This window comes from Mauremys mutica, chromosome 1 (assembly GCF_020497125.1).
Source record: "Mauremys mutica isolate MM-2020 ecotype Southern chromosome 1, ASM2049712v1, whole genome shotgun sequence".
Classification (NCBI taxonomy): Eukaryota; Metazoa; Chordata; order Testudines; family Geoemydidae; genus Mauremys; species Mauremys mutica.
This window is the reverse complement of record NC_059072.1, coordinates 92,625,597-92,644,588: the sequence shown is the minus strand read 5'-3', so window position 1 is coordinate 92,644,588 and position 18,992 is coordinate 92,625,597. Positions and strand designations below refer to the sequence as shown.

Here is an 18,992-nt window from a genome sequence, read left to right as displayed (position 1 = left end):
GCGCTGCTTTACCGCGTTATATCCAAATTCGTATTATATCGGGGTCGCGTTATATTGAGGTAGAGGTGTACTATAATTCCATTTTTAAAAATATACACATGAAAGGGGTTGCATACAATAGAATTTCTACCAAAAAAATTTAACCTTGCACTACTCCCAAGATTATGCAGCACTTTTTAAAAAATGGTTTTGCATCAAAAGCTCACCCTCTGTGCTCTCTCATGTTCCTCTCGGGCCTTCTTTACTCTTTCCAGCCTTTCCTTGATTTCTTTTTCTTCACGCTTTCGCTCATACTTCCTGCGATGTTCAGCAATCTTCTGAGCCTGAGGCAGGAAGAAACAGTGAGTATTCTTGTGCATTTCCAATAGAGCCATCATAATATGGATGCTTTCCTTTGAGATACAGCATAAATTTAGCCACTGAACTAGTTTCAGTGAGTTTTTAAAACATGTATTGATGACTTTCATCACATAGCATTAACTGACTTTAGAGATTACATTTACCACATATACCTTACAAATACTGTCAGCAGTATTGGGGCATAACAACATGACTGGACTTCCCCAACATACTCCCTTTTTACATGAAGCTCTGGGATTTACCATTTCCCTTATCATATCATCCACATCATAGAGCTCCCCAACCTAATACCTTTGGCCAGCAAGAACAGGCAGAGAAAAGCCTGGACTCTTCCACAGTCAGTCAATACCAGTTGTTTGCCATACAACAGGGAACTTCCACAAGAACAATACAAAGAACATTTTTGTTGCTTCAAAAAAAACCAAAACAAACCACTGCTGTGCATGCAAAATTTGATAATTAGGGCAAAAGATCACTTCCTGATTCTACTTTTGTAAAACGTTGGGCTTTGTCTTCTAGAGTATCTTTATATGTAAAATACTTACATGTAAGTTCCTTATTAAACCAGAGCTTCCCTGAACTCAAGCAGAGAAGGAGAGGTGGAAAAGAAGTTGCTTCTCACAAGTGGCTTGTTCTCCAAATGTATTTCCTCTACAGAGTCCCACTGCAGAAGACTACCTACCAGTGATCTCCTTAAGGAAGTGAGCCAAGTGAGGACCCCCATAAGTGGAAAATAACTGAAGCACTGCCCTCCTGAAACCAGGTTCTGCTTTCGATAGCGTTGGGAAAATGGTTCCTGTCTCAAGTCACTGAATTCCATATAGCCACCCTACAGATTTCAGATATTGGCATGTACCTATAATTTGCTTGAGGCTCTCATTCCTCTGGCTGAAAGCTCACACCCTGAGACTCACGCACAAGAACACTACCTAGTGCATACATGACTGGATATAGTCTTATATAGTTTTAGAAAGCCTTTGAATTGAGATGGCTTGACCCTTCTCTCTCTCTCTAGAGGCCACACATGGTCAGCCTTTCTACACAGCTTAGTTTTAAGTAGTAAACATTCCCTCAGAATCCAGAGTACACAGCCTTGCCTCTCCAGGGGTTTCTGGGGCTTTGACAAATATACAGGCAGTAATATATTGATGTGGAATATGGGAATACGTGTTTGCTATTGAGGTCTGCAACTCCTATACTCTCCTGCCATGGTAATGACCACTAAAAACAAGGGATAAGTTTTCAGCGGAACCTAAGTTTCATTTTCAAAAATGACAGACACTTAGAGCCTAAATCTCGCACCTTCAGCCAGAAGTATTACTGAATGCAAGAATCCATGGGCTCAAAAGGGCCTTTTCATGAATCTAGCAAATACCAAATTAGAGTCTGAAAGATCAATAGTCTTTTAGATGGGAGAGTATAAATTTGTAAAATGTTTTAAAAGTCTTAGGATTGACAGACGTGGTCTCTTTCACAGAGACAAAGTAAGCAGATCAACAGACAGGGCCCCGGGCTGCTGACATCCCCACTCCTGAAGCAGCAGTGGCAGGACCCTGCCCCTTGACCCACAAGCAGCAGCAGCACCCCAAAGCCCCCCAGATTTAGTCACAGGTATTTATAGCACAAGTCATGGACAAGTCACGGGCTGTAATTTTTTGTTTATTGCCTGTGACCTGTCCATGACTTGTACTAAAAATACCTGTGATTAAATCATAGCCTTAATCATAACCATGTTACCTGTAGGAATCTACATCCATTACCCTTCAAACTCTGGAAGTAAAGATTTATGAAAGAGTCTGATGGCTCCCAGTTTGAGGAAGAGCATGTGGAGTTTCATTCCTGAGGCTTCCACACACTATGGTAAGTTTGAGGAGTGCTTTTAGGATCTCTATTGAGACAAGTCAACCAAGACTATTATCTGATTAATCATCCAATTAAACCCTTGAAGATACTCTCTGGCAATATTTGCTCAGAGCAGAGTACTGGACTTTCTGAAGTGGAAATACTCATGTCCAGTGGCAGTTTGGTTTTTACACCAGATTCAGCCACCCTTGCAAGGGCTGTGCACCTGAAGCCTTGCAGAGTTGGAGACAAAAGTGCAGTAGACATCAGGCTCAACACTCAGATAATTTAACTGGCTCTTCTAATCTAGACTTTGCTACCGCCACTCTCTGGATGAGTTCCTGGACCATTTCCCAAGGCAGTCAAGCTAGAGTTCTTGCAGAATCTAAGGGGGTCTTCTGTGAAGACTAGCCCTTGAGCTGTAGCCAAGATATATTCAGTTTACTGTAGAGATCTGAAGAAGCAGCAAGGCAAAAGCATGGTAACTCTTGCCTTGCAGGAAAGACTGATCTTTTAGCTGTCAGCCAGATATGGACACACCTAAGGCCCCCCATACAAATTAACTGTAAACACTGCCACGCATTTGGTGAATACCGTTAGGGGTGCTGCCAGTCCAAAATGTAGAACCTTATATTAGTTATTGTCAAAGATACTTCCTATGCTTTTGCCTTATCAAGGCGTGGAAGTGGAAGTCTTCAGAGCTATGGTTCAATACCTGTCCTGAAGACTGAGAGGATTATGCTCCCCAGAAGAGACGGGTAGAATTTTGTTTTCCTTAAGTAATTTTTTCAATTTGCAGAAGTCTGGAACAGAGCCTTTCCCAATATGGTTGCCAAGACCTCCTTTTGCAGCAGTTTCTGAGAAGGATGCTTGAAAAAGTAAAGGGAGTTGAGATGTGGTATGGCTTATAACTGGAAGGAATACTCATTTATGGGATCTAGGACCCACTGATCCAGAGAAACACTTCACCATGCCTAAAAAATACTGGGACAAAGACCCAAATGGAGAGGCAGGAGAAGAGAAGATGATCTGATTTTTTTGGAACTGGTTCAAGATCCTCCACCACATCCTTGCTTTTGAAATGCAACATATGTTAATGCAAGGGAAAGAAAGAAAGATCTTTGCCTCCCAACGGGTATGGAGAGATTCATAGACTGCCTGGGTCTGTATTGGAGACCAATCCAGAAGCCGTCTGTTGAAATTCCTTTTGGAGGAACAGATTGACCCAGCCCCAAAGATCTGGCCATGGATCTCCTGGTTTTTAATTGTTAAGGCTTCCTCGGTCTTAAAACAGAAAAATGGTCAGCTCCTTTCAAAGAGTAAATCTATTATTTTGGTCTGAGTCACTAAGAGACCTGAATTTCTGAACCAAGAGAGTGTCTTGAGAAACAGCTGTGGACAAAAGCCTGTCAGATGTATTCAATGTATCTTAAGAAGCCCTTAATTATTAGAGGCCTCTTAGCATTCAAAACCCTATAGTAACTCCTGCTTTTTGCCTTAGGGGATGATTTAGGCTCATAAGACCATCCCAGGCTATAAGCTATGTCAGGCCACATAACCAGAGGCCTGCAGAATCAAGATGGAGAAGAAATAAGCCTTCATGCCAAATGTATTGCTTGCTGGATTTTTTGTTCTTAGGGTAAATTTTACTTTTTCAGCTTTTAATTGATCACTTCCGTCTCAACTAAATCTAAAAGTACAACTCAGCCCTTCCTCACAACATGACATGGGAACCTTATTTCCTGTAAAGTGAACTTCACAGGCAGGGTGGCTCCAGATCTACCTGACCAATTTTAACAGACACTTTTAGCTTCCTGGGCACAACCACTACCATGTCCTGAAATCACCTGAGACCAGGAGAAAGCATTTGAGACAGCCTCACCTAGGGAACGACGTAGAAAGGAGGGTACTGAATCACTGATTACCCTACACACCAGGCAGAACCAGTATAGAAGGCAGTAAAGAAGTAAAGAAAAGAAGGCAGATGGCAAAGGATCATGTGGGAAGCCTTCTCTGGAATACCACAGCTACCACTTTTCAAAAGAGCATTGATGAAGGAAGACCATCATAATGCCAAAGTGCCAACTTCCCCTCACACCCTCCACATGAATGAAAGCAAATTAGCTAAGTCTGAAGTTGCCCAAGCTGACATTTGAAGCGCCAAGAATGTTCCTATGCCTGCACTAGCTTCTCCTTGAGGTGGAGCGGTTGTAGAATGGCAAGGAACCTTTGTAACAAGAGAGAAGTAGTCCATGGCACTGAGCTTAGGTCTGGAAAGAACCATGCATAGCAAGGATGATAGCACCAGCTTGCTTCATCAACAGTCTCACCTGAACCAACTCAGCAGACCTAAGGGAGAGTAGTTAGTGCAAAACCCCCTTCCACATCAGAGCCTTCAAAAGATGCTTTTGGCAGACCAATCCAATTGGTGTCTTGATGCAAACAAGCCCAGATCTGAAGAGGCCCTATCCTTCCTTAGGATCAAGGAAAGCCAACTGCCTCACACTTAGCTAAATTTGACAATGAGATCCGTGGAGCACTGCTGTCTTACCAGAACTGGTCTCGGCACCACCGGCACTGTAAGAGGTGCTTTCCTTTGCCCCAATTTAAGAACTCAAAGCCAAAGAAACTGCCTTCTTGGTTCCTATGGCTTAACGGGCACCTTTATTAGAGAATGACCCCTTTCAGCCTGGGATTTAGCACAGACCTCTATTCCAAGGATGGCCCACCAGACACTACTTATACCTGGAGAGACTTTTTTGGAAAGTTCTCACACTTGAGCTACCAGTCCCTCTTGCATAAGCAGATTCTGAAGCAGAGATGTCAGGACCTTTTTGGATAAAGCCTTGTAGACATTCCAGCATTTGGCAGTGTCCCTCTGAGGCATTTCATGTCTATCTGAAGCAAGGAACAGTGGGCAGGGTCAGAGGAACCTACCCTACAGGATTCCTAAGTGGCTCCGTGATCTTGAGCAAGACCCAAGGCAACTAAAATGTTAAAAAACACTTGATCCTGTTCCATATCTATTAAAACAGCACATGAACTATTTACCACTATGTAAGAATAACAAAAGAGAAAGGGATAGACTGGTCACAGAACCAACCTAACAGGTGAATGAAAAGAAACAGAGGAACCATTAGACAAGATATTTATACCATTAATTTATGCAATGTCTAACTTAGAGAAATATTACACACCTTCCAACTGTTAACTACTGCTCACATGACTCAGCATGGGATGTCTGCAGTGGTGTTCTGCAGAGGCAAATTCATAAAGGAGAATGACAGCTGCTTTTAAGGAAAGCTATGCTGCCCCCCAGTGGTAGAGTAGTGGAAGAAGTTTACTATAGAAATCACGGGTTGAGAACATTGCTTCTGCATAGTCACACTATGAGAGGAGTCCTCAGTGTCTCTGAGCCTCAGGAACTTTCTGGAATGCAGTATCCATTGCCGTTATTGTGTGTCTTCCATTCTGAATACTCAGAGCTGGGGTTACAAAGGGATGCATGACCCCAACTGTCTCAGCTCCTTCTGCTAAACTCAGATTATAACTCGAAATAACAAGAGGGAATGGGGCAGGTAATTATAAATATGCAGAAGCACCACACTCAAAGATCCAGTTAACCACAACTGGAAATGGAAAGAAAAATCAATGCAGTTTAAGCCACAGAGTTGTTTTATAACCTCATCTCTGAATGTCTGATACTGCAAGAGCACTTATGTATCCTCGAAGGAAAATGTCTGCAGCCTTCAGAAGCTTCCAGAAGTCTCTCTAACAAGCAAGAATAGGCAGAAGCCAATTTATTCCATCATCCCACCCCACTTACTCTTGGCTGCACCTCCTTCAGCATGGCACTAGCCTCTTCATCATAATCCAGTTTACATGCCAATGCAAGGTCATGTGCTGCCTCCTCCCAGTGACCCAGGAGTCTGGAATTGAAGACAGCAATATGGGGTTAGTAGCGCTCTCTCTTCCCATCCTTCAATTCGCAACAGACAAGATGGTAGTCAGTGTCCCTTTACCTGGATCCACATGAACCTTTTATAAATGGACACACAAATGAGCAACTGAATGGTTACAGAAAAGTCTAACTTGGTAATTACTGTAGGTCATGGAAAAAGAGCCCCAAGAGCATGAAGCTCTTAGGGGATACTTCCCTGCTGCTTTATACTCCTACAACCCAACTACCACTTTTGCTGGCGGAGAAGCCAAATGAGTGCTGTGAAACCAATTAGTGCCATTCCTCTGAACAGCAGAAAAGAGGTTGCTGTTATGAAAAACAAGGTACTCCCTACCCAAAGTGGCAAGGTGTACCTCAGTAACAGGTATTGCATAGTCAATTAAAATTTTAAAGTGACTAATAGTATCTATTGCCAAAGAGTTTGTTACTTCCGTAGGCTGAGCTGTACACCCAGCCAGGCACCTTGTCCGCTCATTCTGGTCAGAACACCTTGTTGATTTTGGCAAGTCAGAAATCCAAAAAAGCTTGCTTTTCCAGTGTTCACCAAGATCAATATGGTTATGACCAAAGTGGGGAGAGGGGCCTAATGGGCCCAGCTTGAGGGGCTTTCAGCAGCCTGATTTCCACTAAAATCAGGCCCACGTAGTGTCCATTTGGTGGTGCAGGCAGAAGCAGCTCCCTAACCACTATTTTCTAGCCCCGAGACCACTGCCTCACCACTATATCATGAGTAACCAAATGGTGATTTTAGTAGAAGTCAGGCTTTTTCAAATTTCCCCCAAAATTAATATGGTTCTGCCCATTGATACACAGAGAATTTCCTATAAATTTTGGAATTGATCAGATGCAGTTTTTAAAAGTTATCACATTACATACAGAGAGAAAAAGATAGACATGCCAGTTTGAGTGCAGAGTCTTGCTTCACTTGGTCAATGAGTGTTGAGCCTCATTTTGCTTGGCCAGTTATATTAAGGATAATAGCACCTGACTCTTACACAGCACTTTTTGCCTATAGATCTTAAAGTGCTACACAAAGGAGACAAATATCCCCATTTTATGGATGGTGAAAATGGAAGTAAAAGTGCAATGACTTAACCAGCAGGCTAGTGGCATAGCCAGGAATAGAATCATAAAGCATGGACTTTCCCCTACTCTATCAGGCCCTCTAACACTACTTCAGGGTGTATTAGAGTCAACCACACCAAGGAAAGTTTTAATATCATTCTGATATGTTAAGCTGAGAGCCTCCATGGTCTGGTAAGTAGTTCTCAAGTTAAAACATTGCAGATTGTGATCTGACCAGATCTCATAATTTAGCACAGGGTGCATTGGTAATGAACCAATGCCCCAACATGATTCAAGGGAACACTGGAATCATGAGGTTGCTAGAGGTGCAATTTTTAGGATGATGAAAACTTTGGTCCTGATTTCCAAAAATCCTTAAAGATACTATAGTACACTGTCTCAAGAGCAGAGTTCCTGAATGTTCACTAAATGAGAATACATATTAGACATTTTCAAAGTCCTTTAGAAAACGTTGCTAATATTTCATTACCAGTTCTGCGAATAGGATTGTTATCCTAGTGATGGTCTGCTATCTTAAGCTGATACCACCCATCATGGACCCTGTTAAGGGATGTATGTAGAAAAAATAAGCTTGCCGAAAAAAAAAAAGCAGCAAAAATTGATTTTCAATGTTGTTTAAGTAGCTTTTTTACTAACAGTTTAGTTTGTTCCTCCTTAGCTGTTATATGCCTCCAAAACGAGTTTAAAAACTTTAGATCATCATTCTTGAGATGTGTGGGTGCGGAGAGAGGAATAAGACAGTTAACCAAGACAACACCATAGAAAGTAAATACAGAATTTACTAAACTTTGCTTAAAAAGTCCAATTTTCACTACTTTAATAGCAAAACTCATTCTACCCTATTCATAAGAAGGATGTCAAAAACACCTACGCATTTAATTGTTAATTCCTTATTACATTTAATACTTTATTACAAAAAGTAAATTAATTTACAAAAATTATAGTATTTCTTTACAGGTTTTTGGACATTTTAGATAGGAGCTTTCACTACTAGTCCTAAACAATTTACTTTTACCAGTATAAAGTATGTTGGGATTCTTTGGTATGAAAGACTAGCAAAATTCAAGTTATACCAGTTCACAATTCCAAACCACACAAATAAAAATCATAGCCCTACAGTTAAGTATGTTCAATGACCAATCGGAAGATTTTGGTGATGGCTAATAAAAGGATATTTAGTACGAGAAACGTTTACCCTCTCATTAAATCATCTCCTCCTTCCCACAAAACATCAGATAGATAAACAATTCACAAGCCATAATGGATTAGGGTAGAAAAAGAACAAAAATTGTCTCCCTCACTAATGAGTGAAGGGGGAGGTGAAACATGGCTGCAATTCTTTACCTGTGAGCTTTCCCTCGCCACTTGTAGGTCTGTGCTGAATCTGGGTTTATTTGAATGGCTCTGTCACAGTCTCTAATGGCAGCATTTGGCTTCTGTAGTTTCACAAAGACACTGACAAAAAGGACAAGATTTATTGTACATATTTAAAAACCAATCTCCATCCAATGTTTTCTATTGCCAACTCTCACAGGCAAGAAAACTAAAAGGCATTGTAGCGAGGTGGTGTGGTTCCCCGCCGCCCCGGAGAGGGAAGAGCCTCTCCGGACACCAAAGTGGGTGGAGCCAGTGAATCCTGTGCCCATCCCCAGAGGTCAAGGTGCAGGACAGGAAGTATAAAAGCCCAACCCCAGAGCTCACTAGAACAGCCACCAGAGATGCTGGATGCCTGTGGCCTAGCTCCCTGGTTGGAAGACCCCAGCAATTGCGGCTGACCAGAAGACTGGCCGGACCGCGACGACCAGAGCCTAGAGGAGCTGCCAAGCCTACCCCTCAAGGAGCCCATGGTGCTTGACCCTTTGGAGGACACAGTCTGGACCAAGGTGCCTCTAGAGGGGGAGTTAGGAAGTAGCTCAGGGGCAGTCTACCCTAGTCTGGCTGCAGGACTGCCAGAGCCTGTGTCAGTGTGTTGCGGCCAAGATCCTCCCTGACACAGCAGCAGGCCTTCTGCTGCTGCTAGGGCCCAGGGCTGGAACGCAGTAGAGTGGGTGGCAGTCTCCCCCTCTCCCAGGCCCTTTGGAGCCAGAAGTCTGGACTTGCAGTTTACCTGTTTGCTCAGCACTTGCCTGAGGGCCTGAGCCATTGACTCTTTGCTGCCCCACCCCGCCCTGACCCAGGGCCTGGGCCTGCTCGTTATATAACAGTTGCTCTGCTCCTGTCTGAGGACCTGAGCCCGTGACTCACTACTGCTTGTGGACCATGTGTGAATAACTTATGTTTGTCTCTACTGCTGCCATGGCATGAGACCCCCATGGCCAGGCAAATTCCCTGTCACAACAGGAAGTAGCGAGGTGGTATGGTTCCCTGCCGCACCGGAGACGGACGAGCCCTGGCCAAACTCTCTGCAGGCATGTATTTAAAGAATTCTAAAGATTTTGCGCTGGTGAGAGTTTGGTCTTGGTTACTGAAGTCTGCCATGTAGCCTCTGGACAGGTGGATCATGAGCAGGGACAGTGCAAGTTTTCATCAGTGTGCCTCAGTCTTGATGAGCAAGAACCATTTGTCTTCCTTCTACCCTCAAGGTTGAAGTTCTATGCAGAGTTCAAGATCTATGGCCTGTGTTAAAGGTTTACTGAGTCCTAAACACACAACTCAGATGCACTGTAAAGTTGGGATCAGCAAGGGAAAAGAATTTCTTAATTGGTGGTAGGAACCAGACAGAGCTGGTGCTAAGGGCCAATTCATAAAACAGTGAACTGAGAGATTAACAGGGATGCTGGGTTTGAGGGTAGACTACATACTCAGACTGGAGAGAAAGCTGGGCTTGGATGAATTATTTATGGTAAGTCAGTGTCCTTATACTACTCATGTTTTCTATGTGGTTTTTATTCAGAGAGTAATTTCAGTATTCAAGAACCACCCTGGATTTTGTTCACTATGATTTTTCTTCTAAAAGGAACCAGACCAAAAAAAACTTTTGGTAGGCCTATTCCAAATAGGCAGAAAACCATTAGTGACAGAAACAGCAGGTATTTAAGGAATAAAGGCCTAATCCAGGTTGACTTTCACATTGGTTTTATTATGGTCTAGTTTCAGAATGTGATATAACTTATAGCTTGTCATGTCAGTTATAACTAGATGGATGCAGATAAATGAAGGGCTTTATTACCAGTACTGTATGTGAAAAGATGTTTTTGGCTAAATGGACATACCATGAGACCAAATAGAAACCTTGAAGACCATGTAACCTTTTAGGACTCCAAGATGGAAAGCTGGGACAGAAACCTTTAGGCTATAAGTACACAGGATATTTTCAGCTATATACCATAGATAACATTTCAATATTCTATAAACTTTAACTTTGGGACTGCTTAGCAAAGCCTTTTGTAATATTCATCTAGGAGAGCATGTTTTATTTCACAATTTCTTCTGTTTCAATAGTTGCAATTTTATTCTGGACACTGCTAGATAAGTACTATGACTGAAAGGTACCTTGGACTAAAAATGACCTTGGGGAAGGCAGAATCACAAACATGTCAATAGCTAAAAAATCCTTCCTTAGTGTCATAAGGAGGCTGTTAAGAACCAATGCAGGCAGGGGGAGAGCCAATCATGAAAAGTAATAAGTTTTCAACTGCTGTTAACAAAAAAGTCATTTTCAAAAGCAGCAGCTTCTCCCTGTAGTCCATGCATCAACTAAACTTTTAACCTTTATACTGCAGCTAGCTCCTATCTATCCCTCCTCGAAATTCACCAACTCCTGCTAGACTACTGCTATACCATGTAAATAACTACATGTTTTATAAATTTAAGTTTTGTTATCAAATTAATTAGTGATTAATTAGCAAGGAAATAAATTATGTGGTTACGAGCCACTTCAGCATTTCCACCCCTCACACCATTTTATCAAAAGTGTTGCAGGAAAATTTTTAAAGGCGTTTAAGAATTAAGAGCGTTTCTGAAGCTATACAATTCTGTGACATACTGTAAGACTCCCACATTTTCATAAGCTAGGTTGGAAATACAGTGCAAGCCAGATAGAAAAGGGGAGTTGCATTTGCACGATAAAGTTCTGGTCTCAAGCAACACATTATGGAGGTACCTGGTAACCACTCCAGAGTTAGGGACTGTATTCTAAAACAGGGCATAAATCCCTTTATTTCTCCAGAAGTGGGCAACCAAGTGGTGTTAAGTTTCACACACTTTTTACACCCCTTTATATTTTCTGTGCATTTTTGTCTCGTTTCTCTCCATAAATTTAGAATATGAATCTGGGCACTGGTTGAAATTTTTCCTTGTTTCTTACTTTTCATTGTTAACCAATCCAGACAAAGCTTGATAGAGGTGGATCCTAAGGATATTTAGTGCAGCAAGTAGCTTAAAAAAAAAAACCTCCAAATGTTGTACTTGGGGTCATCTTTAGCAGCTCCTCCTGTGGTAACTGGAAGTTTGTGGGCTACACATACAAACTTGATTGATATAGGAGGTGTACAAAGGTGATTTTCTGAGGTACAGGAGACTGGGTGCACAGAAGCCTGATCATTGAGGCTATGTCTATCTAAAACCTTCTGTCGGGAGGTACGCTTTTCTGTCAGGTTTTACCTTACAGTAGGAAAAAAAAAAGTTCACATGCCACGACTGACACAATGGTTAATACACACCTTTTGACAGAAAGTATTCTTCATCTTCTACCCACCACAGGTCTGCCCCCCACATTGTAGAACCCCACCCACAACATTAAAAAAAATACAAAAACTTCATTGAGTAGTTAGGGTTGATACATCCACCATACCAGACAAAACCACCAGGGTTTTGTGTTGTGTGGTCTACCACATATTATAATGGCAAGACATGCTGATGAATGGAGGGTATGTACTGTTAAGTAATTTAACTTCTAATTTATTGGTTTTGTATAGCAATCTCAACCATTTCACAACAAAGGGCCACACATATAGCTGTACACATGCACACAGAAAATGCTCAATTGGCCAGAACAGAAAGTGGAGGTTAGCTGTACTGGATGACCCAGGAAGTAATTTCCATATCTAGGTGAGAAAAAAATCTAAACAAAGTTAATTGCAGATGGTCTTCTTGCTAACTATAACACAAGAAACTTTAGATTTTCCTCATAAGTAGGGCGATACCAAATTCACAGTCCATTTTAGTCAATGTCATGGTCACAGGATTTTAAAAATAGTAAATTTCATAATTTCAGCTATTTAAATCTGAAATTTCAGTGTTGTAATGTAGGGATCCTGACCCCCCCTCCCCCCCCCAAAAAGAGGTGTGTGGGGGGGGTGGGTGGGGGGGTTCACAAGGGAGGGTAAGGCTTGAGTTACTGCTACCCTTACTTCTACACTGCTGCTGGTGGCTGCTGGCAGGGAGCCCAGCTCTGAAGGTAGAGTCACCACAAGCAGCAGCGCAGAAAAATGGCATGGTATGGCAATGCTACCTTTACCTCCATGCTGCTGCTGGCAAGGCACTGTCTTCAGGGCTGGGTGTTTGGCCAATAGCCGCCGCTCTCCAGCCACCCAGCTCTGAAGGTAACAGAAGTAAGGGTGGCAATACAGCAACCCCCCAAAATAACCTTGTGATAGAGACTGAACAATGTAATAGATTGTCTCTATCACATCTGACTTGCAGTCCAATAATTCCCAAGAATTAAGTGAAACTAAAAGCTATTTACCTCCCCCTAAATTATATACGAGCTGGAATCTCAGCATTCCAGTCCACCATGGCCCCTTTAAAGAGATTAGGTTATGTGTAGGAAAACAAATCACTGGTCTATATATCACTCACCTGGCCCGCTTAGCATACAAAATGGCTAAATGAGGATTCAACTTGATTGCTTCAGTGAACAAGTTAATGGCTTTCTGAAGTTCACCTGAAAGGCAAGTACCAGTAAAGCTTCAATTATCCCGTAGTGAGACAGAATCCAGATTTCCATCATCTACTGGGTGTTGTGTACCATCAACATAAGAAGAAAGTCACATTTCTGTCTTAAAGTTTACCAGTATTGTTGAAAACCAACACCACCCAAAATTACTATAAAGATAATCTATTTCAATGTACTTCGCACATCTGACTTTTTTTTTTTTGACTAGTCACTTATGCAGTTTCCCCTTTTATTTATGTGGGTCTTCCACACAGCAACAGGGGAAAGAAAAACACTTCAAAATTGGAAGTGCACTGATAAAACAAAAACATGCACAGGAACTCATGGACAGAGGTACTACCAAAACCAACTTGAAATTTCATCAATTTAAAAATAAAAGTTAAATATGTCCATTTACAATTCCCTATAGAAAATATAAAGGCAGATATTATGGACCAAAATAAATAATACCTACAAAGACAGCCCAAATGTACTTTTAACCACTATTAAAATGGAGAATTTTAAATTTAATGCGTTTTTAGTAAGAAAAAATACCTCCTAAAATACTTTTCCTTATCTTCAAAGGGTCCCTTTAAATAAGACTATTTGCATGCACGGCAACACTGAGATTAGCAACAAAAACATTCCAAAACAGTGGAAGGCAGCAGAACAAGGAAATCATGAAGACATCAAGATATAGAGCTAAAGCATGTGGACTACCTTGGACATAACACATGCTGCTGTTAAAACAGACTTGGGCAAGATGGACACTTTTTTAAAATGGATATTCCATAGAGCCACCTCAGGTTCCCCATCAGTACACAACCAGGCTGCAAAAACAGTGTTCTATTCATCAGTCTGATGAGTGGCAATTTTACCAGTGTTTAAGAGCTTTGTTCTCTGCTGGTTCTCCATCTCTTCTTTTCCTGGGCTATTCCTTTATTTATTTATTTAACCAAGGTGTTTCAGAACACAATTTATACAGAATCTTATATACAAAATGAAGTTGTGTTGTGCCAGGATACCAATGAGGGAGTGGAGGGTGTAAAACACCAAGCTTTGGCAGGCAAGAAGAGTGGCATCCATAACCAAAAAGCAGGGTGTGCAGACCAGGGCTCTCCCATTGAACTTCAGTATTACCATGCTTCTAGGCATCTCTTGTTAAGACAACAAATTATATCTGGAACTCAATACAGGGAATGAATTCCACCAGCAGAAGCTTTTAAACAGTCCACTCCCTAGCCCCACTCCTTCCTGCAGACTGGAAGAATTCAGATTTTTAGCAGACTTGTAAGTGAAAGCACTGGCCACAACAGCAGATAACAGCTACACCCTCCAAGGTATGTGCTAAGGTACAGAACCCCTCACCTTCACCTAGGGCATGAATGCCCTCCATCTTCTTCTCATCGGCCTCATCCATCATCTCTTCAGTTACCTATGAAACAAAGTCGAGACCAAAAGCAGCAGACTTAGATGGAGAACATTAGTTCCCTTTCCTGACCCCCAACTCTAGGATTCTGCCTAATTTGAGTTAAAGACTCAGTTAAGCAAGCAGAGACTCCCAAGTGTATTTAAGTTCAATTTCAAAAAGGAAGGGAGAAGAGCAGCACACTGCTCATAAGGAATAGGAGGACACCCAAATATTTTTCATTTGTTAGTGTGAGATTTCTATATTTAGTTTTCAATCAGATATTTTAAAAATTTGTAGTTGCTCATTTTTATGTCCAGCCATGATTCTCAAAGTTAATGGGAGTTTTGCTACTGTCTCTGATGGAAGCAGGCTTTTAGTTAGGAGAGATCTTAATTTTCAATTGATGAGTTTCCTGTTCAGAAGAAGGGAAGGGTAGGGGTGGGAGTGGGGAGAAGAGGGAGAACTGAAGGCATTAAAAGCAATGACTGGCTGTCTAACCAATATGTTTCCTTTGAGTTTAATTCCCCACCCCCCAAAAAACAAAAAAAAAAACCCAAACCCATAAATCAAAACAAACCACCGCCAAAAACTATACAGAAGCAGCAACTCCTCCAATGCAATGGAAGTTGAAGATGTTATCTTTACCTCCACATTTTCATCTCCCATTTCTTGAGGATCATCCTCGTCTGGTTCAATCACTCCCTCATTGTCAATTTCTGCAAAGACAAAGTTAAAGATTTGAACACTAATGTGGAAAATTAAATTCTTCCACCTACAAATACAACAGACAGTGCTACATTCATGTTCAAATTGATGAATAGTTGCAGTAACAACAGTTACTTCCTCACCCAAGTCACTCTCCTCACTCTCAGGCTCTGGTGGCTTAACTGGCTCCTCTGGCTGCTTCTCTGTTTTGTCCTAATAAAGGGAGGACAGAAATATGTAGGTATGTGTCATCTATGGTCAAGTACTCCATTTCCAGGTCAACAATCCCAAGGCATCAGAAAACTCCACTACAAAGTCTTCAGCAGCTAAAGGATATCCCACATATGGCTAAGGAGTTTTATTTATACTTTTAAAAGTATGACATAAAACCCTTTCTCCTCACTTTCCTGCACTGATGCCAACTTCTGACCCATAAATTGCTGTTTGTCAGACTTTCCTTCAGGGTTCATGCTTTAATAACTTTGAAGTAAGTTGGCATATCATCATCCACATCACTAAAGCCAACATTACAATGAACACTATTTTGCCCCTTACTTCCCGTCTCAGCAGAACCAAGGTTTGAATGAACCACAGAAACTGGATTTCCCTTGCCCACATATGTGTTAATTTGAGATCAGAGATCCTCTTTGCATAGTATCTAAGAAACAGCTTTTCCTATCCATCCATACAGCTAAAACTCAGCTTGTGTCTCAATTACTGCAGCACCCTTTTCTATGCCCTTGACAATGTAATCGTGCTCCACTCATATCCATTCAGAATGCTGATGCAGAGATAATTTTCTTAATCTGTTGCTTAGGCCATAACACCTTTTTCAGCATCCCTCCACTGGCTTCGCCCCATCTCTTATGTATCAAACGCAAGTTGCTTGACTACACTTTCAAGGCCCTTCATGGCCAATTCCCGACCCTATCATCTCTCATACATTGTCCAAATGTTTATTCCAGGCTCCACTGAGTACTTGTTACGTTTTCCAACAAGCACCTTTGTGCTTTCTCCCATGTTGCCACTCATATTTGGGAAAAGCTCCCAATAAAAATCTAAAGCTACCTCATCATGCACCAGCTCTCCTTTGCCATGATGCCTACAAAAAAACTTGACAATAGGTAAGCCACTGGTACACTGATACCACTGTCTATCAAGCTGATCAACACTGTCTCATTGTGTCCTTACATTCCTGTATGTACCCATCTGTTGCCTCATCTTACACTTAGATTGTAAGCTCTTTGGGGCAGGGACTATCTTTTTGTTTGTACTGCGCTAGCATACTGGGGTCCTGGACCATGACTAGAACACCTAAGCACTATGGTAATACAAATAATAAATAAAAGCTCAGGTACATTAGACAGAATGGCGTGTGGCAAGTCTGCAGGCATTATTAACAAAAGGCACCCTTCAGTCTCTGAAACTGTCACAATCCAGCACCAAATATACAAGATTCCTTGATGTTTCCAGCCACCTTCTTTGGAAATTTTAAACAAACACACTTGTCCCATTCTTCATGCAAATTCTGACAGCAAGTTTTTTTAATAATTTTTTTTGGCACAGAGTTCTAATGTTTATAACTATAAATATCCCATCTCTTACCTTCATTGTTTCTGCCGAGGCATTGTGCGGAGCAGGTGGTATCGTACCTCCCATGCTTTTTAAAAAAAGGGGGGAAACAAAAGTTATTGAAGTGCAGCTTTTTCAGCAGGGTTTCAGTTAAAGCAAATGAGAAAGGACTGTCCCAAGAAAAGCTGACATGGAACCAACCCACCAGTTAACATCTGTCAACAGGAAAACATCAAACAGCAAAAAGCAGATGCACACCAGCGCTTTTATCTGGCTTAATGCAGCAGTAGTTAGTTCTGACTCAGTTGGCCCCCTGCATCTTAAGCTCTCTATTGTAAGACATTTTAAAAACAAAATGCTGCTTTTTTTTCAAGCAGAAATTGGTCATGCTGCTCTCTGACCTATAGATGAGTTTTGGAGAAAGTTGGATACAATTTTGTTAGATCCTTTTCCATCTTTAGATAGTACAGCATTAAAAAAATGCTAGCAGTTTTCACCCACTAAGAACAGACTTTCTGATGGAAGGAACCAGGTAATGAAAAACGAGCCATTTGAAAAATGGTTTATGCTACACCCATTTGTGATCTGCTGTATAAAAAACCCATAAAAAAAAGTCGTATGTGAAAAGTCTGCACAAATAAAAGGCAAACTAACTACCCAACAGAAATAGAGTCTGCCATACACAAAATACTATCAAATGCAAAGGAAACACTAGATAGATATGTTAGAATACTCAAGTGTTTCTTTAACACTAGATTAGTAGCATTTACTCTGACAATATCCTTTTAATGCACCATAAACACGCTGCATTAAGCCTTTGGATGAGCAGCTGGGAAGGAGAACCAGCGTGTGAATAGTCTAGCTCAGTCAGTGTTTCTCAACCTTTTTGTGCTGGCAACCCCTTTGTACTTACAATTTTTTGACTCTCACCTCCCTGAAAAAACTGCCACCCTTTACCTTAAGCTCAAGGTGCAGGGCTTCCACCCTGATTGGGGGTCCAGGGCTCTAACGTGTAAATTAGCTTTGCGGGGTCCTCTGTGACATGGGGATCCAGGCAACTGCCCTGCTTCCTACCCCCTAACGCTGGCCCTGCTTGCCACCCCAACCTCAATCCCTCCCATGACCACCCTTGGGGTCACAACCCCCAGCTTGAGAAACACTGGTTTAGCTCAATAAGAAGTAATAGGGTATGTAAGTATATTCTATAACAAACAGTACTGCATACAGGGCTGGCTTTAGGGAAAAGGGCACCCTGGGCAAACTTGCATTTTGGTTCCCCTGGCCCTCATGGGTGTGGTGCCCCCAGAGGCTCCCCTTCTTCCCTTTGCCCCAAAGGCCAGTTCCTCCTCCTATGACCCTAATCCCTGCATCCCCCTCCTACACCCACACGGGCAAACTGACCTGGATGCACAAAGTAGCTAGCATTGCTGCTCGCCCACCCCCGACTGCTACTCCTCTGCTCCACACACCCTTGTGTGTGTGGGGGGTGGGGGTGGGAGGAGCAATATCAGGGCTCCCTGTATCCAGGTCACTTTCCACCTGGGCTGCATAAGGAGAGAGCACAAGAGAAGCAGCTCCTGATACAGCACAGCACAGGTTGGGAAAGTGACCTGGATGTAGGGAGTCCTGGTGTGGGTAGGGGGGGAGGGGAAGAGACGGTGTGTGAGAGAGAGAGCATGCAGGGGTAAAAACGGCTAACAAAAGCCAAAGCTGGCCAAAACACCAGCCATGTGCTGCTCCCACTAAAAGGAAACTATCACACTATCTCATCCTTCACATTTCTCATATGAACTACCACAGCTTGAATTAAATTTTTGTATGAAATTGGGGGTGAATTTAAAAAATGTTTGAAGTGTTTCAGAAATAAAAAATATGAAAAACTTTAATACATTTTATTTACAGTATCTTTATTCATACTAGTCTTGCTAGTCCTTCCCCCGTAGGCAGAGAAGCACAAAGACTAGGATCAGGACCAGCTGTGCCCCCAAAAGATTGGACCCGACCCACATCCCTCCCCAGACCGAACTGGACCCAACCCACATCCCACCCTAGATCTGGGGCACTGGTGGGGGGATGGAGCAAGGAGCACCCACTGGGTGCTGGTGCTACCTCCTGCCCAGAATGGTCCAGGACCCCCACACTCCCCAGCCTCCACATTCAAATAATGGTGGGGCAGAGCT

At 42.1% G+C, this 18,992-nt stretch overlaps 1 protein-coding gene across 2 annotated transcripts in view; it reads right to left on the bottom strand.

The window, feature by feature from the left end:
* ST13 (ST13 Hsp70 interacting protein) overlaps nt 1-18,992 on the bottom strand; it is a 29,919-nt gene that overhangs the window by 8,262 nt on the left and 2,665 nt on the right. For both annotated transcript variants that reach the window (XM_044984455.1, XM_044984461.1), the window contains exons 2-9: nt 16,846-16,900; nt 15,384-15,453; nt 15,181-15,251; nt 14,493-14,559; nt 13,049-13,133; nt 8,594-8,704; nt 6,029-6,131; nt 207-323 (exon numbers count right to left, since the gene is read on the bottom strand). In XM_044984455.1, coding sequence (XP_044840390.1) covers nt 207-323; nt 6,029-6,131; nt 8,594-8,704; nt 13,049-13,133; nt 14,493-14,559; nt 15,181-15,251; nt 15,384-15,453; nt 16,846-16,900 — 679 coding nt within the window. The remainder of the gene's footprint in view (nt 1-206; nt 324-6,028; nt 6,132-8,593; nt 8,705-13,048; nt 13,134-14,492; nt 14,560-15,180; nt 15,252-15,383; nt 15,454-16,845; nt 16,901-18,992) is intronic.